Source organism: Schistocerca nitens, chromosome 1 (assembly GCF_023898315.1).
Source record: "Schistocerca nitens isolate TAMUIC-IGC-003100 chromosome 1, iqSchNite1.1, whole genome shotgun sequence".
Classification (NCBI taxonomy): Eukaryota; Metazoa; Arthropoda; class Insecta; order Orthoptera; family Acrididae; genus Schistocerca; species Schistocerca nitens.
In genome coordinates, this window is record NC_064614.1 from 824,891,420 (window position 1) to 824,917,304 (window position 25,885).

Sequence of the window (25,885 nt, forward strand, 5' to 3'; positions counted from 1 at the left end):
TAGTGTCTCTGAGCATCTGACAGTCCATCATACATTAAAGTCACTGCTTATCCATGTCCGGGGATGGGGAACCAGCTAGATCCTGACCTCAACAACCCACTGTCAACACTTAACGTAGCATCCTTCACCTCAGTGCACTCTTCATATATTCTTTTTCTGTATCTCACTGTTCTCCAAGATCTTACTTCTAACCATATACAATATCAATGTCTTTATTTTAACAAAAGCTTTAAACAACAGTTGTTGGTGAAATACAGAATACACTGAAAATGGCATTTTGAATTTTTAGAAAGATATTTGAATAATTAAAAAATGAAAATAAATAAAAAATTAAATTTATATGCCCAAAAGGGATATCTCCTCAAAAAACTGTATATAGAGAGTACTGAAGGATATTAAATTAGGAACAGTCCAAGAACTTCTGTAAAATAACATGCTGCACCTAACAGAATTATCAAGCATCAGGATTCAGATAAACTTCATGGTAGCAGTTATATTCAATATATGAGCAACATTAACTCAACAAAGAGAGCTAATTTCTTCAGCTACCAGCTAGTACTTAACAACAACACAGTAGATCCAGTCACAGCTCCTAAACTTTCCAAATAGGCACTGTAGACATGATTCAATGATACACAATAGTGTTTCTGCACAAGGCAAAAACGATTTTGTCATTGATAACTAAGAAAAGACCACAATGTAAACCAACATGAACAAGACAAAGAATCTGAATCCATAAAATCCCTCCTATACCTCATTCTGCGGTGTCTACCAAATCGACTTGTCTTCCGTTGTCTAGGTTTGGTGTTGTTTTCATCTGAAATAGATGGCTCCAAGCTACCAGCCCTTGGTGTAACATATCCTCCACCTTCTACTGCTATAGGAATGATGTATTCACGTGGAGATTTCCTGATAGGTTCTGGCCCAACTGATACAGTACTGTCCGTATCTGAATCTTGAGTGCTCTGACGAGATAGGCTCCCAGATCTAGGAAAGAGGAAAGTAAAACAAAATTCAATAACACCATCCATGTCCTCTTGAAAGTTTACACATGTGCATAAAACCATATTAATACCTAAGTCTTACTTAACTCCAATACATGTGCACTCAAATTATCATTTTTTTAGTCAAACAAAAATAAACTGTATATTAAAATACTCAAACAAATCAAAATGTTCTTTCACATTCTGAGTGTTAAGCCATTTGCTCCCTACATGTCACAGAGCCCTGGACATTTCTGACATTTCTTTACATTCTTACTATTCTATACCTTATAGGCGCAGGGGCATAAGTCTAATTTCTCCAGTTTCAACTTACGGCCATATCTGTAACACTCAGACACTGCCTCATTTGTGGACAAAGCTTGTCGGTCCTGCTTGACCTCTTGGTTGATTTAGGCAGTTTTAAACTAACAGGTACCATTTTAATGCTGCATATATCAGCATGGGTTTAAGCAGGACTGACATCCTTCTTCCAAGTGTCTGGTAATTACAAATTCATTCATAATATGAAATTGCCGCCAGCAGATATAAGCCTCTTTATCTTCCAGGTATGGCACTGCTTTCTCATAATTATAAAACTATACAAATATCTGTGATTGTTTCAGCAGAAAATTTCTTCTTTACTATAGTCATAGAATGAAATGCATCAACTAAAAGTTTGTTCCAATCTATGCCGTTCAGAGGAGTTGGTGCTGGGGAAGGTAAAGGGGAGGGGGGGGGGGGGAGATCCAAATGACATGGGTACTGCAGCAGCTGATGAAATCATTGGTAACGGGAGATTGATGCCCCCTCAGTCACAAGATCACTGGAACCTAAGCACAAGTTCATACTGGGGAAGAACAGGGAAGGAAATCATCCATGTTCTTTTTAAAGGAATTATCATGGTATTATTTTAAGCAACCATGCAAAACTAAAATCTGACTGGCCATGTGGAGATACAAATCCAGGTCCTCCCAAATGCAAGTCCAGTGTCTTAACCACTATGTCACCTCACTAAGACACATGGCGTGACATATTTGTTCACATAACAGAGTCTGTAAAAGGCTTTAAAAAGTAATCAGTTGCACTAAAGTAACTTGTTATAGTAGATGTCACACACAAATATCAAGTTACACGTGAGAGACTTCATGACAAGAAAAGGGTCACAGATGTTAAAATGTAGATACTGTTGGTAGTCTCTGTGCTTGATAAGGACAGACGTTTTTATGAAATCATCAGGCAGTAATGATGTCAAGATGGACCAGGTGAAGCAGATTTTAGTATAGGTTCCTCAAAGTATTCAGTCAACTGCCCGCCTGCACTATACAATACGATAGTCCTTTCTTATGCCACTTGTGTTCTTCTACCCTCTTCCATAGATCCCTTACAGACAATTCAGATACAAATCCCATCCCATTTATTCACTCAGCACATCATATTGCAGTCCTGTCACAATTATTTCACAGATTAAATCAAAGGAAGGATGTAAGTATGAAAACTAAGTAGCCATATACCTCATGAACTGCCACTGACTAACTGTAACTATCCATAACCACTTGATTACAGAATAAGCCCCACACCAATTATCTAAACAAGTGCTTCAATATTTGATATTCCCTAAAGTCAACTAACCTTCTGAACTGCACAGGTGGCATCTATACCTCCAGCACATTCCTCACTCCACCAACTGGCTTAAACTCCCACTAGTCACCACATCTGAGCGTCCCCTTTCCCACACCTCTCAAGAGTGAAAATTTAAAAGCTAGAGCAATATTCTTATATCCAATTGAATGTATGTGCATCACCAAACATTCATCCGCATGTGGCCTATGGCAGGTCTTTATGTATTACTTAAAAATGTACCCTTTAATGCTTTAAATGGAATGAGTCTCAAAACACAGATGTCAGAAATCAATTAAAATTACAACCTCTGAGAAGTATACACTCGCTGCTGTGTGGGGGGTACAGGTGGCCGCACTGCATTTCCTTCCTCCACATGAATAGGAATGATGTGTTCTCGTGGCTTGCTGATTCTTCCTTCAGGCTCCAGAGAAACTGATCTATATGTATAAAAAGAAGGAAATAAGGTGCAACTTATGGTCTTTTTCCATAATAAAGAACAGCCTCAGAATAAGCATTTGAGTATCAACAGACGTCTTCAGCAAGTTATCGCTCGGCAAATGTATTATAAAACTCCACTGCAACATTTATTTTTTGAAGTCAAAATGAACTTTGGTGCTCTTTATCTGCTAACTAATTAGAATACTACAGGAATAAAATTATTTCATACAGTAACATAAATGTATCTACAAACCTAGGTGGCTGTTTAGGTGCAGCAACAGAAACTGGGAATGCTGCTTCAGATCTCTGAGAAGTCAGTTCTGCTGGCTCAATCATATGAGATACCTCAGTATGAAAACCAGCAGGTGCAATACTGGGTGAATTCAGTCGAATCTCTGCTTTTGAGGTTTTCCTCCTTGGTAATGTTGCTGACTTCAGTGTTATTTCTACTTTAGAGGATTTCTTTCTATTTGCAGCATCAGTGTTCATCCCAGAAGCATAATCATTACTATCAGGTTCTTTGTCTGTTCTTCTCTCTGGAACTTCTGAAATCACAGGTTTACTTGAAATTGTCACATTATTGTCATTCTGATTGCCTTTCAGCTCATTAACACTATTAAAATTAAATTTGTTTTCTACTGGGGAAGCAACTTGTACTACTGCAAATCTAAAATCATTAGGTGCTACCTGAATTCTCACTAATTTCTTACCAGTCTGAAGATCTACAGGAGACAGGGGAGGAGACTTCGGAGAAAGTGGGGTTGTAATGTTAATTGTTTTTGTCTTTGTTTTAAGCTCCTGTGGAACAGGTACAGGAGGCTTTGTGGCTGTCCCTTTCTTCGTGTTATCTGCTCCAGCTTCTTTACGATGTCCTTCAGTAATTGCATTGCTGATTATTTCAACAGCATCTTTCAGCTTTTTTATTCGGGCTTCTTCTTGTTTGTTGGGCTTCTCGGATGTTTTCAAAGGAGGAATGAATTTCAGTGAGTCTTCTTTTTGTAATACTGCTGGAGATTCGTTTACACATGGCACAGGCTGATCATTCAGCTCCAAATCGGACAGTTTCTTGCTTGTTTCATTTATAACAGCATTTGTCTCATTTTGTACTGCAACAATTTCTTCTTCACCATTCATTGCTTTTGTTATTGGAAGTGCATCTTTGTTGTTCAAAAATGCATTATTCTCTTCTACTGTTGATTCATAATTTTCTATGTCAGAAATTTCAGTTTTTGAATCTTCAGTCTTCTTAGAAGATGAAGATTTTGCTAAGCTTGGTACAGAAACAGCAGATGATGATTTCTTTTCAAATGCTCTTTTTGCATCACTAACTTTCACGCCAGGTATGAACACTTTCTTTGCTTTTTCAGGTGTAGGAGATTTTGGTTCAGCACCTGCTAACATATTAAATTTTTCAGCTGTCTCAAATATTTTTGAGCGTCTCCGTTCCATTGGTTTCGAAGGAGGTGAGGCTGTATCCTCAGGCGTGTTTGCACCAGATGATTTCTCTGATCCTGAGCCCAACTTCCCTAAACTAAGTTCACCTTTACTTCTTCTTGTTTTGGTACCAATCTTCTTTGGAATATCAACGGGAGGACTCACAGCAGCTGATGTACCATTTATACTAACACCATTCACATCTAACTCTCCAACAGAACTTGCTGTTTCACTAACTTCAGCATTTATATGATCACCTATCAGACTGTTCTGCAAGGCAGCTTCCAAAGTAACAGAGCTGTCATTTTTCACATTATCACATATGGTAGGAACTTTTGTATTGTCCAACACAGAAACACTTTCCAAGTTTACTTGGTCCATCACCTGTGGCCCCGAATCCTCAGCTACACCTTTACTCTCACTCACTACTTTCTTTTTCCGCTTCACTTTAATTTTTGCACTTTCCCCTTCATCATCAGGCATTTGTACATTGTCCTGTGGCTTTGCAGAACATTCATTTTCTGGTGAAAGGGGTTCACTTTCTTCCAACTCTTTAACCAAATCTGTGGCTGTCCTGTTCTTTGGTGTACTACTGGCCATAGTCTCCAGACCTTCATCCATTTGAACACTACTGCCAGCAATTGTGTCTACACTAGATGTGGCTGTCTTCACTGACCCAACAATAGTTTCAACAGATCCCTGAAGGGAACGATCAACATCCACAACTCCAGAGTCCACTTCCATTGGCTCCTCAGTAGATACTGAATCAGATTTCTGCTTACTCCTACTACTTGATCGACCTCTGTGTCGTTCTGAGCTTCGTTCACGAGTTGAGCGTCTACTTCTTTCTTTCCTTTTAGATGCACCCCGATTTGCTTCTTCTGTGGAGATACCTGCAATTGAAGAAGTATAAATGTCAAACATAAAAAATCAAATACAACCAGTGTTGTAAAGAAAAGGGGGTTATGTAATAAAAACTGTAGTCAGTAATGGACGTATGTTAGCAAGCACCTAATTAAATTTCTACAAATCTTAAAATGCAGACTAAATGATGAAAATGTTACAATAAAATTTTACTGAATAGAGTTTCCTGGCATATAGTAAAAATGTCTTCACAGCTGGGTATATTGTTAACCAATGAAAACATTTATTCAAACCGGGCCTACTGCACAACTTTTAGAGATTGGATATGCAGATATATTATCTTATGTCCTGATCTTATTATTGATACTATGTGCACTACAGCAGAGCCTAACCTGAAACAATCATTTATTTTATTTCTAAACTAACCTAAAATTACATAAATTTAAGATATGAAAATATGAGAAAGCCCAATATTAATTTGAAGCCACCGCAGAGTTAAAATAATTTAAGGGCAAAAGGTATGGGCAATAATTATTGCAGCTTGATGAATAACCCATTAAATTATGGGCATGCAGCCATGCTAATTCCAGCTCTTCTATTGATATTTCAACCACATATCTTTTGGCCATCCTTGGAGTGAGCCAAAAGAGTTGCTCACACTGGGGGTCGCCAGAAGATATAAGGGGTGTTCAAAAAGAAATGAGCCGGAGGCATAATTTCAGAAACCAGTACCTACATGTTACAAGTACTGACTCTGGCTATTGATACATTTGTCCCACTGTGACACGAGGCGGTGAACGGCTGTCTCATAAAATTCCTGGGGCTGCGATGTTAACCAGTTCTGCACATACAGCTGGATGTTGTCATCCACTCGAGTGCAGGAAAGGCTATGCTGACGCTCTTCTTTGACTAAGACGGACCCCTTCTGATTCACTTCCTGCAGCATGGGACAACAGTGAATGCCCATCATTACTCGCAAACCTTGACCACCCTTTGCCAAGTGATCGAATCAAAACGACCAGGCAATCTCACCCATGGGCTCATTCTGCTCCACAACAATGCAAAGCCTTATACAGCCAACACAGTCACGGCACTTCTGCAGTAATTCAAATGAGAGGTTCTCGGCCAACCTCCATACAGTCCAGACCTCTCCCCTGTGATTACGCCATTTTTCGTCCCCTTAAAAAGGCGCTGCGGGGCAAACGATTCATCACGGACGACAACGTCCAGCTGTACGTGCGGAAATAGTTAACATTGCAGCCTTGGGAATTTTATGAGACAACCATTCACTGCCTTGTGTCACAGTGGGACAAGTGTCTCAACAGCCAGGGTCAGTACTTCTAACATAATGGTACTGGTTTCTGTAATTATGCCTCCAGCTTGTATCTTTTTGAACACCCCTTACACACTGTTGAAATGTCATTAGAAGAGTGGGAAACTGCACAGCTGCATGCCTGAAATTTAATAGATGCATATATTGGCCAACAGTTGGTTGCCGCCTATTCTGTAACAAATCAGCCATACAGCAATAATAAACAGAAGCACTGACAACCAAATTTTTCCTCTCATATCAATGACACTGTTGTTATCCATTTTTATATTTAAATTTCTAGATTTTAACTTTTAACACATTTACTGCTTGTTGCATAAACATGAATTGAATTGAGAGTCCCCCCCCCCCCCTCAGCCCCCACCTTGCTCTCCCCTCCTCCCTACATACTAATGTGTTGGTATCTGAGGACTTCATAAATAATGTTATCCCTTTTCATATAATTGAACACTGTCCTCTCAGTTCAACTCCTTGAAACAACAACATTTACTACAGTTAAAACCACAATCTTTTTGGCAAACTGTCTCAGGATGAATCTGTTGCAATAACATCAGCTCCTTTTTAACTCTGCTTACATCATGTCTTGCACTTCTAGAGTAATATATTCTTAACTTGTACGTTTTAATCCATGCAAGTCAACTGAACTGCAGATTTTCCTTTGTATTAGTTGTTACGAAGGAATAGCTTTGCACATGTTTTTACAGCTGTCAGTACTGTCTATTTAATGTTACAACCAAACAAGGTTTAACAAGAGCTCAATGCAGATTAAATACATTGCAGAAATGTCTTTCAGTAATCCATGGGGAATTCTACCTTTCAAAAATGAAAAAATAATGAATTACTGCAAAACACAAAACTGTTTCATAGGAAAACAAAGCCCGATATATATGGTATAAAATAAGAAGAATGGGACAATGCAGTACCAGTTAATTCATTTACATGATACACAAAGTCTCTAGTATGAAAAGTCACTGAAGGCATATTTTTAAATATGGATATAAAAACCACTAGAGTCAAAACAATGATGGTCAAAAACATTTTTATTTCGTAGTTATATATTAATGGTTTAGAATTAAAGTTCTATCGTTTTGTGAAATCTTATTTGTATAGAACCAATCTTTTTTGTTAATTTAAGTTTTGACTTGGGCATTTTTGTTCAATTTCATACAATTTTACTTTTCTTTTATAAAACTGCACTCTTTTTTTAAATTCCAAAATCTTCTGAAAAAAGCTTTTAAATGAAAATAAAATGGCACTGTAGTTACTTTTCCTCACAGCAATAAAAAAAGTATTTCAACGTAAACTGGATAACAACATATCAAGAACAACATCAGAAAACTGAGGAGAATACAAAATAGGATTTCACTCACTAAAAGTTTGTAGTTCAATTAAATCTTTAACACAATAAAAAGAAAGTGATCTGTATGTAATCAAGTTTGTTAATAGAATCATTATCATGATAGACACTGTTCATACATACTGAGTAATACTGTTGTTTTAAGACTTCAATTTGCACTCATTTATATTACAATATCAGACACTTCACGTGCAATATCAGGCACTTCATGTGAACTACTGACGCAGACTTCAGACACTGTGTTGAAACTTTCATTACCAGTGCAAGCAGTTTCACTAGTTAATACCATTGCTCATAAAACTGCAATGGCTGAAGAGCTTTTCATGGTGGGCAAGACAGTTTCTGCATGAGACTTACTATGTCTTTGGTTTTAGATATAGGAAGAGTAATTTCTTTGATCACTATGTGAGGTGTCAACTGCACCAGTAATTTTCCTCTTATACACATACTTTGGTATTATTATTATTATTATTATTATTATAAAGTACCTCGCCTTTTACATGGCCACTATTTTGTGCCTTCCCTGTTTCCTTCAAAATAATTCTTTTTGTCTTCTCTAATGGAAAATGCCACCGAGAAAAAGGCTTCATTACATCAGCAGCTTCTGATTTCCAAACATTCTTCCACCTGATCTGCAGTTTTCATCTACAAATGTTTCCATTATGTAGCAAAAGGTATGAAAGTCAATTTTCAGTTCACCACTCAGGACAACATATACCTTACACTACACAATAATGCTGAAATACAGGTACACAGGAAATAGGATTGCTTTCACATCAATTACAGTAAGAAGCCCATGAATACCGAAATTATTGCCAAAGATTGGTGTAGTCAGTATCCAAATGAAATATTATGACTTCAAAGAATACACAATGTAAGAAACGATTTTGTCTACTGATATGGACATATTGTAGTGCAATCTAACAACACAAGATTCCAGACAAAAAAGTTGCAACATAGAGATTGTTACTCGTTTCGCGACACATCCGGTGATAAATTCACTGCCTCCAAGACTTGGCCCTCTCTGCTGCACAAGTAAGAATTCAGTGCTCTGTTGCACAATGACATGGCCGATTTTGCAGATATTCTTGATTCACCTGGTAGTTAGATATCTATACTTTAAATTTATAACTTTAACATATTTTTGTAAATTTTATGGTTTCACCAGTTCTGATAGTAGATGGCTCATGCTTTAAGACTCAAATAAACAAATAAAGAGCACAATCACCACTACCCAATACAAAGAAATATGGAGGAATAACACGATTTAAAACCACAAAAACACCAAATAGAGTCTTACTAGCTGCAGAATTACATAACAATGCAGTATAAAGGACAACTTGTCAACTAAATGACCTTACTCAAGGTTCTACAAAACAGGTCTGGAGACAAGACTGAAAAGGTAATCTGATGAGAGCAGATATTATAGTGTGAGGAAGATCATGCTGTGTGCAATCTTTTATCTCAAACTTAACGATCACCAAGAAATCTTGGTGCAATTGAGAGTGAGAAATTGAATCACATTTAGAAAAGTCTGAACATGAAATTGATTTTTGAATGTTTGTAGACTGGCTGAAAATGCATTACAATAAAGATAAATGTTGAAATGCTTTAAGAGGTTGATCTTGCGATAATTTTGGATACCATATAAAAGGATAGAAATACCAACATAAAATCAAATGTATACCAGGAAAGCCAACATTACACAGAAATTTGTCTAGCTATGAGAGAGTGGATAACATCAACAGAGTTATCGGCAGTAGCACTAAAGGAAGATTGCACAGCAGTCATGCAGAAACATTGAATTAATCCAACCAAATGGAAAGTGTCTGCTATACATAAAATAAGTAAAGGGGGAGACAAAATTATGAGGAAGATATTTTGACCCAGGGAAGAGTGAGAAGAATATAGATCCTAGCATAGAAGAAGTAACAAAATATTGCCACATTTAACAGAAGTGTTGTGCTTTTATGGGCACACTAAAACAATGTCATCTCACAGAATGACAAAATGAATCTGAAGCACAGGGAGAACACCACTAATTGGCTCAAGGAAATCAAGAAGGGTGTTTCGGGGAGGGGGGTTACACATTGGATGTATTATATACATCACAAAGAATTTTCAAAATTTCACTCCAGATAAGCACAGAAGTGCTGTGAAGAACAACCACCTCAGATAATAATAGCATATTTAGTACTTTGTATGCACCCAATGGAGGAACATCTGACCTAAAACCAACTCATGTTGTGTAGTAGAGTGTACTTCTGGTGCCACTTTCCTCTCCCATCCTTTTTTTTTTATTTGCGAAGAACAATTCCCAGTGAAACTCCAAATAACTTCAAATTTTTCTTAAGTAAGTTTCAATATTGTGAGAAGGAAAGTTGCTACTCACCATGCAATGGATGCTGAGTCATAGATGGGCATAACAAAAAGACTGTTCCATTCGTGGATTTTTGTCTTAAGTAAGTTTGTTAGATATCGCTAGCTAGTACAAAAGTGCTGAGCCTTCGTGGCCACCTCTGTATCGGCTGTTGGCTTCTGTCTCAAGATCTTCAGCAGACGTTTAATGATTTTCTTGATGATTCACCAGTGTGGGTGAAGGCTCGCTCTCCATCACTGGTGGTGGACTGGATTCAAGTCCATAAGCAGAGATTATAAGTATCTGTCATACCGAAGATCTGAGGGCTTTTTCCTGCTCAATGCTGCTGCCCCCCGCCACCTGCTATAGTGATTGAGGTTGTTGCGACAGGTGGAGAAATCAGCCATAGTGGAGCACCCAGTGTATGAGACCGGTTACATTATAAATTTCACTAACAGAGAGGTTCTTGCTGTGGAGAACACCAACCATTCCACTTGTTCAGGAAAGCCATAGAAATTCACAAACATGAAAATACAAAAATAGTTCAACAACAAAGAAAATAGCCTCGCAGTAAATAACTCCTGGATTCCAATGCTGCAGAAAATGACCATTGCGATTAGTTAATGGGGAACTAGAGTGATAATAACCTGGGGAAAAGCCTTTGGGTATACATAATCTCTGATGATGGGCTTGATTCCTCCCTGCCACCAGCAACAGAGGGTGCCCTTTGACATTACCAGCCACTCACAATGGCAAAAGTCAGGAAAATCATTTAATGATGGCTGAAGCAATAAATCTCAAGTAGCCTTCAATGGTATTGGTACTTTTCATCTCTGTGCCTATCATGACACTGTATTCTGCCAAACAATGCGTTTTCAGCAAAAGCTTGATCAGGAATCCCCGAGGCTCTCACTAAGCAATTTCTCTGCAGTATCCTCCTTTCTTCCAACAGTGTTACTTCAGTATGGTATGCAGAAGAGCAGTTGTGAGGGTGGGTCATAAGTCACACCTGGATAACTCAGTTGCTAAGATCACTGCCCGCAAAAGGTGAGGTTGTAGGTATAAGTCCCAGTCCAATAGGAGTTGTAATTGCCAGGAAGTTTCAGTATACCGCACACACTGCTGCTACTGAGTGAAAGACTAATTCTGGAAATACTGTTCATCATGGAGTTGATGTACTTTCTATCTCTATACTCTGCTATTTACAGCTACTTTACAGACAGACTGAACACAGTCTCTCACCTCCTTCAAGTTTCCTCTTTGCTGTATCCTTGCCTGCAACATCTTCCAAAATAACATCTGATGGACGATGGTCAAGTTCCATGAGGCTGCCTACAGAATGACAGCGGGCTGGTACTGATGTTAAGACATCATTTCCCATACCAGTAGCACCTCCATCCTACAAAAAGGGGCACACATTTCATAAGATGAGTTTGTCAATGAACAGTAAGAGTGTTACCTTCATTCCTCTTAACTAAACTGCCTTTATCAGTACACAAAAATTACTGTGTGTTAATGTACCATAAATGGTGCTCTCAAACCATGCAATATGGACCTATGCTGAATGGAAGTCATTTTTATGTTGTTTTCATCAATAGATGTGGTTTATGTACGGCAAACATGGTTAAGGTTTTGGTTTAGGAACCAGTATATTGCCTGCAGAATGCATATGCACAATTTTTAATAACACCAAATGCTGTACAAGCTACTTATGGAAGTTAGTTGTATGACCTAAGTAGGAACCAACATTCTGCTTGTTTGACAATCTACATCTTTGACATGTGTTAGTTGGCTGACTGAGAACATCAAGACAAATACATCGCTTCACTGCTCACCAGAGATTCTGTTCTTTATCACCAACACTGTTCAGAGTAAATGTCAAGGTTGGCAGCCCATTGGAAGTAATGATCTTAGGTGGTTCTAATTGTTTTACTTTCAAAAATATAAACAATGCCTTTGTATGAAATAAAAAAAAACATGAAAAATGGTGTGTCTAAAAGTATATCTATTTCATCTGGTGAAAAGCTACTAACTGTCCTGCTTTCAAACAATTCAGAGATTTAACAGAGGCTACGTGAGCCACGTAAGCATCACCAAAAATAAATTTTGTCCAAATTACATACTGAGTGAACATAATTACGAAAAATGAAACTCTACTCTGTTAACTTTCTTTATTTGAACTGAAAGTCAGTTTAGAGAAAGTTTATATATAAGGCAGAAAACAAATTTAAATGTGACTAGTTTGAAATAAAATGTATAACAATGTGTCTGTGGAAGATTAATGTTACAGCATTGATTGTATGTTCATTGTTACAGGTTGACACATCAAAATTGATAATCACATGATTCACAACCAGAAAATTTATATCCTTTTAAAAAATTAACCAGTAGGCATGCAACACTCAAAACATCTTGCTTTATACTGTCTCCATCCTACCATTCAATGGATGTGTCACAGTGACAGTACAAATATAAGTTTAAACTTATTGAATCTATATTAATATTACTGTAACTGTTACTCTCCAGGGACACATTCTGTGGTTATTTCATGCTTTGAAGTGCACCATGTTCAACTTACTCCCTGCCAATGGCACCATTTTCCAAGATGACTTTGTCCCTGTTCGCACTGCTAGTCTGTTAAGTTAGACAAATGTACGGACAAACCCATTAACTTGGATTTTATCATTATACAGTGTCTGTACTCAGTTTTGTACTGGAAAAATCTGGCCCACCCCCCTCTTCATCACTGACTGAAATACATTTCAAACTGTCCAAAATTCCTCTGTAACAAAGTCATCAGTCAAATACCACCACTCCACACAAATGACAGCAGTGCAACAGTTTAAAAGTGATTACCCCCTGTATTAACATTGTGCATCTGGTTATTAACATTGTTTTGGTATCTATATACTGTATTAATTGGATATAATACCTACAAAAGTAATCAAAGAACAGTTTAATGCAACAAGACAAAAACAGTCCAATGATAATATGACTACATACATTAAATGGGTCCCTTTTTTATGTTTATGAAACGTGTGAGCACAACTGTGGCACTGTATTTTTCTTGAAGTGTGCCACGAGGTTTAGTCCACACAATATATGTTATGGGTAGGGACATAAAATTTCTTATTAATGATAAAGCAAAAAGTAAAATTAAATCATCTTTTCAGTAACATAGCTCAAAACTGGCAGCTTTAATTAAATGTGAAATTTGGCATTTTACCACACTCATGTTAAGACATAAATCTGAGGGTAGCAGTTTACTGGTACTGGTAACTAATAGTTACTAATGCTGAAACTGGATTTTGATTTTTTTTCTTAACTCCGAGGATTATGCATAATCTTAAAATAATAGTTGTTAGCTCACACAAGGAATTTAGGGCTCTAGATGTGATGCCAAATGAACTAAGGTCCAGTAATAGTATTGGTCGCTGATGTGAATCTTCCAAAAAATTTGCACATCTTATTGTGCAAAAAAACAGCACATTTCTGGCTGATTTTTAAGGTGGTGCATCAAATTAAACTAGATATTTTCATAATATTAATATGAAGAACATCAGAAAAAGCACTTCTTTTTTGTAAACACATAAATCAAGATGACATCTGGTACCTTCCAAACCTAACCTAATCCCCAGAGTACGAAATATATTGTAACCACAAACTTCATTCACAAAACAGTAAAACAGATATTGAATAAACATTCTCAGCGTCCAGTGTTACCACAAGAGACTTGTTTGCATGACATCAAAGTCATGTGTTGTGATTGGCTGAAGGAAGGAAACAAAGTGGAAATCATGGTGGTTTCCAAAATTGGCAAAAAATACCACTGGAACTGGCTGTAAAATAAAACTATTTTTCTCTGTCGCTAGTTACAGGGAAAAAATTCTTGAAGCTGTACGTAGGGTCACATCACAGGAACTCACGCTTTGTCCTGCAAGGTACCAAAATACTTTACTATGGGATGGACATATGGAGCATCCTTGTGGGGAACCCCCCCCCCACACACACACACTGAAACTGCACATCTTACTATGTTTATGGCTCACAAAAAACGAACTCTGTTAGAGGACAAGGAAGAATGAGATTTTCAATGTGGGATTTTCTCTGATGAAGCAACATTTCACATTAGTGGTACAGCAGTATAGTCTGCATATGGAGACTCAAGAACCCTCAGGAAAGACGGAGCATGAATGAGGTTTAAACTGAATGTGTTTTGTGCCATTTATTATGAGAAGGCATACAGCCCATTCTGTAAAGGACAACTTTAAATGCTGCAGATGTAGCTTTCTGCATAACTTCTGGTGGTCTATAACCATTCCATATTCCAACAGAATGGAACCCAACGACAATGGTACAACAAAATACAGCAATTTCTCAATGGCACACTGCCTCAACCCCTACATAGGGTATATCGGATCCTGAGACACAGCCCTGCTTTCTTGGCCTCCAATATCTCCAGACATGAACCCGTGTGGCTATTTCTTGTGAGGACACAAAGAGGAATGTGTTTTCGTTCCTACCTCTTTGATTTGTGACATAAATGAGCTATGAAACAGAATAACAGCAACAGTTATTCCTGTCAACAAAGAAATCTTACACAAAGAATTTAGCCAATGTCTGGATACCAAACGAGGTGGCACAGTGGTTAACACACTAGACTCACATTCGGAAGGTCGACGACTCAGACCTGCATCCAGCCACCCAAATTTAGGTTTTCCGTGATTCCCCTAAACACCTCAGGCAAATGTCAGGACAGTTCCTTCAAAAAGGCACAGCCAATTTCCTTCCCCATACTTGACACAATCCGTCTCTAATGACCTCAGCATCGACGGGATGTTGAAACTCAATCTTCCTTCTTAATATTGTCTAGATATTCTCTGTGTGGCTGGTGGTAATTACACAGAGCATTTTGATAATATAGCAAACTACTCTGGGTTTTGTGGATATTTAGTAATGTGTTACTGTTAAACAGGTCATTCATTTTGAAATACCCTGGACTGTGGGGCTAAGACATCCCTAGCCCTGCTTGCTAGAAGTGGGGACGGGGACAAAGGGGAAGAGACATGAAAAAATAATTGAAAACAGCCTATATTATTGTTTAATTCACAGATTACAATGTTGCTACATTATCTGGTTACAGTTCTGACGACATTTCTCCTCCGGGAGTGCGACTGGGGGGGAGGGAGGATTGAAAATAACTGACATTAAGCCAGATACCCACATGCAGTTAAAATGACACCACAAAAAGTGGCATGACGGCTCAAACTGCAATGGTGCCATGAGGGGTTGTGTCAAAATGTCAAAGCAAAATTTCTTGTAGCAATGTTTTCAATATGCCGTCCACTGAAATTATGTTGGCAAGCATGACTTTCATCATGTGGGATATAGCAGTAAAGCTGTACTGAGAACTAAATAAGAAGAAAAGAAAAAATAATTTATGCAAGTTACTAACAACAGAGCTTCACAGACTCATTCTGTCATTAAGTGCCAGTAAAACATAACTTCGCCTTTAAGATATTCATGTCCAAATGCCACAGATTTACCTGTACCTGTACCCTACACGAAGTTCTATTGAAACTCAAAATTTTATGCATTTAAAACCAGATTATGCTGTCATTACCAGAATCTTAATAAAATACCTGTAGTGGATGACATGCTCTCATCTTTTTTCCATGTTATGAATGTAGTGATATGTTGGGAAAACTAAGCATCTGTTATTAATTAACCAATTATACTTTGTTACTTACTAAGTAATTTGCATAAAACAATACTTACAGTATATACAGGTCAGATGATATGCACCTTATATACATTCAGTGCATAGATCTGTTCCTGAGTGCCCATAAGGGGAATGATAAAATTCTTCATCAAGTTTGTAAATACTACTGTATGGTAATAGGGAATATCATCCACCTGTTAACGCACTATCATATATTTTGTCATCATGATTCCTTAGATGTTTTACAACATGAACAGCTTACATCTTCTTGTGATGGATGCACATATAGTAATAACAAATTAAATGCAATTAGGAATACTCTTTCAACAGATTTGTTGAATTAAATATGTACCCAGCTTAACAAAAATTATCTCACTTGTGCTTTAATGATCTTCTTTTACACGTAAAAGAAAGAGGTGACACAAGTTTAAAATATATTCTGTTTTGTGTATAACTGTACAAAACAGATCTCAGTTGGAAGTCTCAGTTTTTGTTGTTATTTGGACTACTGTCCTTTTGCTCAAATAAAAGAAATTTTTTGGTATTGTTACATTCATTGGTGACAGTTTCAATGGCATTTCACACACAGAGGTGTGTTAGGGTTGGGAACAGGGCCAACATGCTAAGCAAAACTGTGGAGTGCATGGGGCAATTTTAATCAAACTCAGAAACACATCACTTACTACCTGGAAAAACATCAGGGGTAAGATGCATCCAGCACCCCTTTAAAAACATGGAAACAAACTAAGTTTGCTTTTACAACATGGAAAGATTTTATTCCTATCTAAGACTGAGACAAATAAGTAAATGGGCAATGATGGGTAATCAAAAGTAAAACAAATGAAACTACATTGCTCAACTCCCCTATTACTCTAAAGTCCATTAAAATTTCAGAAATTAAGTACCACTGTAATAAACCTAAGTTATATTGTTTCCTAAAATTGCAGTACATTACCTTTTGTGGCCTATGCCATTGCCTGCTTGGTTACAACACATAACCACATATGTAGAAATAATGAACACAATACAATAAACATATTGTTTTCAAAACATGAAGCAAAATTTACAAATAAATCTATTTCTCAGTATGCTATAAAGTAAAGTGTTACCTGTTCAGCTCCCACTAACAACTTGTCACTGCCAACATTTGGTGCAGGTGGTGCTAGTGACAGCAAGAGATCCAGACGAACAGGTGTTTGGTTCGCCAGTTCTTCTGCTATTTCTAAACAAGACTCTCCATATCCCTCATTCACCCACCAATGGGAACATATCTTCTCAATGTCAGCTCTCCGACCAGGTGTTACAGTCAGCATTTCTCGAATTAAAGGTGATGCAGCTGCACAATTAGTAATAATGAGTATAGGGAAATACTGTAAACAGGATAAGAAGTATATATGTAATATGTTACAAGCACTCACTGCAAACAAATGTATTGTTACTGTTGGTGATTTTTAACTCCTGTTGTTGCAAATCTCAGTATTCTCACTTTCATGTATACTGTTCCCTTAAACTAAACTTTTACAGGTACAAGATGTATCATAAAGAAGCAGTACAGTGGGTCTTAAAGGCAAAAGATTTAGAGCACAATGTGTGATTTGAGGAATAACTGATGTACATGGTATCCAAGCTGTAAACACATTTCTTTCTTTCAGTTCTTAGGTGGAGACTCACATGGCACAAGAAGTAAACAGAGTATGCTGAACACTGCAAAACAAAGCAAGACAGAGAGAAGTAATGCTGTGGGTAGTAAGTTAACTATTTCATTTGGCATCCCAGAAAATCTCAGTAACGCTCCATACACTGAAAATAGCACCAATTTTAGTGGTATGGCAAGAATAGTGTGATTTAAGTAGAAAGTGCAAAAGTATTTCAGATGGAGATCAATGATACAGGGGATTTGTTACCACAGTCTACTGAGGCTACTGATGCTGAATGAAAGTTTTTGCAATCTTGCTTACAGTTGTGCTTAAGTGTAATGTGTATTACTGGCTACACTCGAGTGAAGTACATATAGTCTATAATAAAGATGAACGAATGGCTATTATCAGGTGGCTGTAAAGGCAAATATTGTACACATGGTACCAGTAAAATTCAAGACTTATGTGAAAATGGCATTTAAAAGGTGCCTTTCTGATTTCATAATACAGGACTGTTTCTATGTGATGTCGAGTAGTCATTTTTCAGTTTGAGAGAGTGAAGATAGAGACCTGAAGAAGGGATTATGGTACATATTACATTCTTAAGTCACCCAAATCAGATGGTTATGTTTCAACAAAAGCATTTTTATAGCCATCAGCCATACATGTTCAACTTTATTCTTTACTAGCTTTGGTTTTTACAACCATCGTCACTGGAAGAAAAGCAGTACATCAGATGGTTCAAAAATGTGCACCCACTTACACAAGACTCATCAACATACCAAATACAAAGCTGTCTCACAGGTGTAAGTCTCACAGGCAGGTTGTGTAAAGACTACCGACAGTTAACAGGTCAATTAATCCTACCTTCCCAACTTCACAGAACTTCTTTTATAGTTTTTCCTCCGTTCACTTCCTAGCAACCAAACATATCTGCAGTTCCAAAACTCTGAAGCAGAGTAAGGCCCTTCCCCCTTTCATTTTGCTGTTTTCTTACATTATCTTTTATGTGATTAATTTTGCCAACCCTGTCTTTGGAGTCTTTTCAAAGCAAACAAACTGTGCCAGGTCAGCCAATGACCTGTTAACTGTCCATTAGTCTCGGTATGTGATCTGCCTGAATGATTCATGGCATTTGCTAAATTATGTGGATTTTACGTACTACTGTGAGACATCATCGTATTTGGTATGATGATGAGTCTTGCATGAGTAGTACACATTTCTCATCAATCTGATGCACTGTTTTTCTTCTAGTGATGATGATGATTGTAAAAACTGGAACCAGTAAAGAATGAAGTTGAATTGTACAGCTGATGACGATAAAATTATTTTCTTCAAATATTTAACAGCTGTACTAACACAAAGTAAAAGGGATATGTTTGGATTACAATGCATCAGTGAAACTTATCAAATGTGTAAATATTAGAAGCTAGAAGCTGAGAGAGGAAGGCAAAATATTGTATGCAAATGATGACACCTTTGAAAATAGACAGGCTTGATACAAACAGCATTCATGTCATGATGCACACAGAGGATTAACAATGTCAATTCTTTTCCTTTTGCGTACCAAAAATATCAGTAATGACAAGAGTAATACAACTCCAAGAAAGGTATAAAGTTATCCAAATGTTGCATCATCCAGTTTTGACACGAGAAAGCTAACCTAGTCTTCATATCTTGATGTCTTTTTCATTTAGATATCTGACCTCAGATCTGATTATATGTTGTTAAATCTAATCTATTGTGCAAAGAAGTACAAGTATGTGATATACAGCACAGATATGTATATGTTTTTCCACCAGTGTACAACACTTAATTGTAAATTTTGAGATTGATCACCTTTCCCTACCTTCCATTAAGAGTCATTATTTCTTCCTAGTGCTAACAGTTTCCCCCACATAGAATGAATCTATCAGCACACTCTTCCTTGCAAATGTATGATACAAAGCTTTGAAGCAGAGTAAGGTGCTGCCCTGTCTTGTTTTGCTATCTTGTTACATGTGCTACTTCATCTTTTATGGGATTAACTTTGCCAATCCTATCTTGGAGAAGTTTTCAAGCAAATAAACTGTGCCATTTGAAGAGAACCATGATTTTCTGTCTTAATGCTTTGTTGGGAAAAGTTAATTATTTCAGTTAACACACACACACACACACACACACACACACACACACGGTACCTGATGGCCGGGAACACTTTCAATTATTTACTGCACAAGAACCAAACACTGTACAGATATGATACATATGTCATTTTGAAGAGAAAGCCAGAAAGCTTCCCCCCCTCCCAGTGTGTTTTCCGCCACAAAATTATTTCAATTACAGCTACACATATGTACTTGAGTAGTCAAGGAAATGAAAAAGTGAAAAATGATCTGTCCTTGTCTTACTTACGTGATGGTTTCTTTGGTTCAAAGTAGTCTCCTTGGGAGATCTGTCTCACAAGACGTTTGAAATTGGAGCCATCAAAAGGCATTGCTCCATAAACCAATGTGTATAATAGAACACCGAGTGACCTTTAACATAAAAATTAGGAATTTCCATTTGTATATAATTTTCTGGAAATAATTAATAATGACAAATGGTTTGCAGAAGTATGTTTATGTGTACAACTGTAGATACAAAGGAGTCAGAATGTGCCCAAAATTTTAATGGTAATGTCACTGTAAGTAAATACACCATTTTAAGATTAGAGGTAGTATCTGGCAGCTAAACTTATACATTCAAACAATTATGGAAACAAAAAGAGTTTTCCCTAAACAGAGTGAAATTTATCCAAAGATACAGTAATTATAAAACTATATGCTGCTACTTTATTATTATTATTATTATTATTGTTATTCATGCATTAAAAATTTCTCTCACCAGCAGTCCACTTCAGGGCCATGGTAAGGAGTTCCCTTAACAATCTCTGGTGAAGCATACAGAGGACTGCCACAAAAGGTATTCAACAACCTTTGCTCATCAAAGACGTTCGATAAACCAAAATCTGCAATCTGTGCAGGAATATAAAACCAACTGGTAAATATAACCATGAAGTATAATGTATGAAATTCATAAACATGACCATTTCTAATCAAACTATGTAATACAATTGCACAAAGACTAAAATATTAATTAATATTTGTAGGGAATGTGAGCAATGAGGAGATGAACCATTTGCTGTTGTTTTAGGTCTCACTTTCAACTTTTATATACTACTTACAACATGATTATCTGGAACATCCATAATGGATAAGCTTAATATGTTGCTACCACTTCAGGTAATTAGAATAATAGGTGTATTTTGGAAGTGTAAACAAAAAAAATCCTCGACAAAAGACTTAACAAAAACCTGAATCCAAACTAAATCAGAAAAAACCTGACTCCAAACTAAATCAGAAAAAAAAGTAACAAAAAAAGTGCATCGGCCAAGATAGCAAAACCACAAAATGAAATTATTTGGTTAAAAGCTGAAATCAAATCTCTTTACCAGAAGAAAGACTACCTCAATTTACAGTTGTACAATATGCACCCAGAACCTAGCCATAATCTTATTGTTCATGTATTCATGACCCCCCGCCCCCCTCCCCCTGCCAAGACACAATGAATCATAGACCTTGCTACTGGTGGGGAGATCTGCATGCCTCAGCGATACAGATAGCCATACCATAGGTGCAACCACAACGAAGGGTTATCTGTTGACAGGCCAGATAAACGTTTGGTTCCTGAAGAGGGGTAGCTGCCTTTTTGGTAGTTACAGGGGCAACAGCATGGATGATTGACTGATCTAGCCTTGTAACATCAGCCAAAACTGCATTGCTGTGCTGGTACTGCGAATGGTTGAAATCAAGGGGAAACTACAGCAGTAATTTTTCCCAAAGGCATGCAGCTCTATTGTATGGTTAAATGATGATGGCATCCTCCTGGGTAAAATATTCCGGGGGTAAAATAGTCCTCCATTTGGATCTCCAGGCGGGATTACTCAGGAGGATGTCGTTATTACGGGAAACAAAACTGGTACTCTACAGATCAGAGCAAGGATGTCAGATGCCTTAACCAAGCAGGAAGGTTAGAAAATTTAAAAAGGGATAGGTTAAAGTTAGATATAGTGGGAATTAGTGAAGTTAAGTGGCAGTGGTCAAGTGAATACAGGTTATAAACACAAAGTCAAATACGATAATGCAGGAGTAGGTTTAATAATAAATAAGCTACTATTAACAGCAAAGTGTGAGCATTATTGTAGCCAAGATAGACACAAAGCTCACACCCACCACAGTAGTACAAGCTTATATGCCAACTACACTCATGCTCATAAATTAAGGATAACGCTGATACAAGGTGAAACAACGCTCTGGTGGATGGTTTGCGGGTTTAAATCACCTAGGGGTATGACCATATGGCGCATTTGACCTGCGGTCATCGCACGGTGGCACTGGCAGCAGTCCACATACACAGAGGTGTATTGGTGCATCTGAAGAGTACAGTGCAGCAAGTAAGTGTGCAAACATTTTTAGACATGCTAATGGTGACTGTGTGTTGAAAATGGCTCAAAGAACACATATTGATGACGTTATGAGGGGTAGAATACTAAGGCGACTGGAGGCTGGTCAAACACAGCAGGTCGTAGCATGGGTCCTCCGTGTGCCACAAAGTGTGATCTCAAGATTATGGCAATGATTCCAGCAGACAGGAAACATGTCCAGGCGCTACAGTATGGGATGTCCACAGTGTAGAACACCACAAGAAGACCGATATCTCACCATCAGTGTCCGCAGACGGCCACGGAGTACCGCAGGTAGTCTTGCTCGGGACCTTACTGCAGCCACTGGAACAGTTGTCTCCAGACACACAGACTACAGACGACTGAACAGACATGGTTTATCGCCTGGAGACCTGCAAGATGCATTCCACTTACTCCTGGTCACAGGAAAGCCCGTAAAGCCCGGTGTCAAGAACACAGAACATGGTCATTGGAACAGTGGTCCCAGGTTATGTTCACGGATGGGTTCAGGTATATTCTGAACAGTGATTCTTGCTGGGTTTTCATCTGGTATCTGGAATCAAATACCAACCCCTTAATGTACTTGAAAGGGACCTGTATGGAGGTTATGGTTTGATGGTGTGGGGTGGGATTATGATTGTTGCATGTACACCCCTGCATGTCTTTGACAGAGAAGCTGTAACAGGTCAGGTGTATCGGCACATCATTTTGCACCAGTATGTCCACCTTTTCAGGGGTGCAGTGTGTCCCACTTTCCTCCTTATGGATGATAACACACGGCCCCATCGAGCTGCCATCTTGGAGGAGTACCTTGAAGCAGAAGATATCAGGCGAATGTAGTGGCCTGCCTGTTCTCCAGACCTAAACCCAATCGAGCACATCTGGGATGCTCTTGATCGACGTACTTGCACATCTTCAAACCCCTAGGACACTTCAGGAGCTCCGACAGGCATTGGTGCAAGAATGGGAGGCTATACCCCAGCAGCTGCTCAACCACCTGATCCATAGTATGCCAACCCATTGTGTGGCCTGTGTACGGGTGCATGGTGATCATATCTTATATTGATGTCGGGGTACATGCGCAGGAAACAGTGGCACTTTGTAGCACATGTGATTCAGCATGGTTTTCTCAACTTATCACCAATACCGTGGACTTACAGATCTGTGTCGTGTGTGTTCCCTATGTGCCTATGCTATCAGTGCCAGTTTTGTGTAGTGCCACGCTGTGTGGCATCACATTCTGTAATTATCCTTAATTTATGAGCATGAGTGTACTTCCACAGATGATGAAGAGATTGAACAAATGAATCATGAGATAAAATAAATTATTCAGACAGTTAAGGGAGATGAAAATTTAATAGTCTTAGGGGAATGGAATTCAGTTGTAGGAAAAGGAAGAGAAGGAAAAGTAGTAGGTGAATATGGACACAGGGAAAGGAATGAAACAGGAAGCCACATGGTAGAATTTTGCACAGAGCTAGATCACAGCTAACACTTGTTTTAAGACTCATCACAGAAGGCCGTGTATGTGGAAGAGACCTGGAGACATTGGAAGGTTTGAAATTGATTATACACTGAAATGCCAAAGAAACTGTTATAGGTACGCATATTCAAATAGAGAGATATGTAAACAGTCAGAATACAGCATTGCGGTCAGCAACACCTACATAAGACAATAGGTGACAGTCACAGTTGTTAGGCCGATTACTGCTGCTACAATATCTGGTTATCAAGATAAATCTCCGACATCACTGCGGCCGGAAAAAGACCCTCTAAGAACGGGACCAACAACAACTGAAGAGTCTCATTCAACATGACAAAAGTGCACCCTTCACAAATTGCTAAGGACCACAACAAGTGTCAGCGAACTCAAAATGCAACGAAACATCATTGAAATGGACTTTTGGAGCCAAAGGCCCACTCATGTACACTTGATGACTGCATGACACAAAGCTTTACGACTCGCCTGGGCCTGTCAACACTGACACTTGACTGTTGATGACTGGAAACATGATGCCAGATTGGACGAGTCTCGTTTCAAATTGTATCCAGTAGATGAACGTGTACGGGTATGGAGACAACCTCGTGAGTCCATGGACCCTGCATATCAGCAGGGGACTGTTCAAGCTGGCGGAGGCTCTGTAATGGTGTAGGGTGTGTGCAGCTGGAGTGATATGGGACCCCTGATAAGTCTAGATGCCTGCCAGGTGACACATATGTAAGCATCCTGTCTGATCACCCGCATCCATTCATCTCCATTGTGCATTCCGATGGACTTGCAAAATTTCAGCAGGACAATGCAACACCCCACACGTCCAGGATTGCTACAGAGTAGCTTCAGGAACACTCTTCTGGGTTTAGACACTTCTGCTGGCCATCAAACTCCCCAGACATGAATATTATTGAGCATAGCTGGGATGCTTTGCAATGTGCTGTTCAGAAGAGATCTTCATCCCCTCGTACTCTTACAGATATATGGACAGTCCTGCAGGATTCATGGTGTCAATTCCCTCCAGCAATATTTCAGACATTACTCGAGCCCATGTCATGTTGTGTTGCAGCACTTCTGCCTGCTCGTGGGGGACCTACATGATATTAGGCAGGTGTGCCAGTTTCTTTGGCTCTTCAGTGTATAAGGATAAGACAGAGATTTCGGAGCCGAGTTTTAAATTTTAAGGCATTTCCAGGGGCAGGTGTGGACACTGACCACAATTAATTGGTTATGAACTGTAGATTAAAACTAAAGAAAGATAGGGATTTAAGGAGATGGGACCTGGATAAACTGAAATTAGGAAATGATCAACAAGAACAGAGGAAAGGAATACGGTAAAAGATGAATGGGTAGTTTTGAGAGATGAAATACTGAAGGCAGCAGAGAGTAGGTAAAAAGATGAGGGCTACCAGAAATTCTTGAGTAGCACAAGAGATACTGAATTTGATTGGTGAAAGGAGAAAATGTAAAAATGCAGTAAATGAAGCAGGCCAAAAGGGAATGCAAATGTCTAAGAAATGAGATTGACAAGAAGTGCAAAATGGCTAAGCAGGAATGGTTAGAGGACAAATGCAAGGAGGTAACACAATGGATTAAGTCAGATTCCATCCACAGGAAAATTAAAGAGACCTTTGTAGAACAAGAGAACCACTTGTATGAATATCAAGAGGTCAGATGAAAAACCAGTTCTAAGCAAAGAAGGGAAAGCGGAAAGGTGGAAGGTGGAAGAGTATATAGGGGGACTATACAAGGGAGATGTGCTTGAGGGAAATATTATAGAAATACAAGAGGACACAGACAAGGTGTATAAGCGGACAAGGGAAAAAAATTCCCGGATCTTTCCCGGCTAAAAAAACACTTTTTTCCCGGGGGAAAATATACTTTTTCTGTGTTAAGAGACACACTTTTCCTCAGAACTGTAAAACTTGTCATCCCTTTAAATGGTTAAGGTTTTATACATCATCTTAGAACTTTCCAGCAGTTTAGAGGGGAAGAAAAAAACACTTTACTGAAAGATCTTTGATGTGCAGCAACATGATGGTGCATCTTTTCGTGTTACAGAAGTATAAATTTGAATTCCATCAAAAAATAGCACATTCGTTTCCGAAGCATTGAAATCGAGATTGCGAGGCTATTTTGTAAGAAGATTACAACTCGTGTCACGTG

The 25,885-nt window shown here is 38.3% G+C and overlaps 1 protein-coding gene across 2 annotated transcripts in view; it reads right to left on the reverse strand.

The window, feature by feature from the left end:
- LOC126262705 (serine/threonine-protein kinase par-1-like) overlaps positions 1-25,885 on the reverse strand; it is a 413,823-nt gene that overhangs the window by 124,681 nt on the left and 263,257 nt on the right. For both annotated transcript variants that reach the window (XM_049959489.1, XM_049959496.1), the window contains exons 8-15: positions 20,610-20,740; positions 20,139-20,260; positions 17,217-17,443; positions 11,628-11,784; positions 3,752-5,368; positions 3,295-3,586; positions 2,909-3,040; positions 754-987 (exon numbers count right to left, since the gene is read on the reverse strand). In XM_049959489.1, the coding sequence (XP_049815446.1) occupies positions 754-987; positions 2,909-3,040; positions 3,295-3,586; positions 3,752-5,368; positions 11,628-11,784; positions 17,217-17,443; positions 20,139-20,260; positions 20,610-20,740 (2,912 nt within the window). The remainder of the gene's footprint in view (positions 1-753; positions 988-2,908; positions 3,041-3,294; positions 3,587-3,751; positions 5,369-11,627; positions 11,785-17,216; positions 17,444-20,138; positions 20,261-20,609; positions 20,741-25,885) is intronic.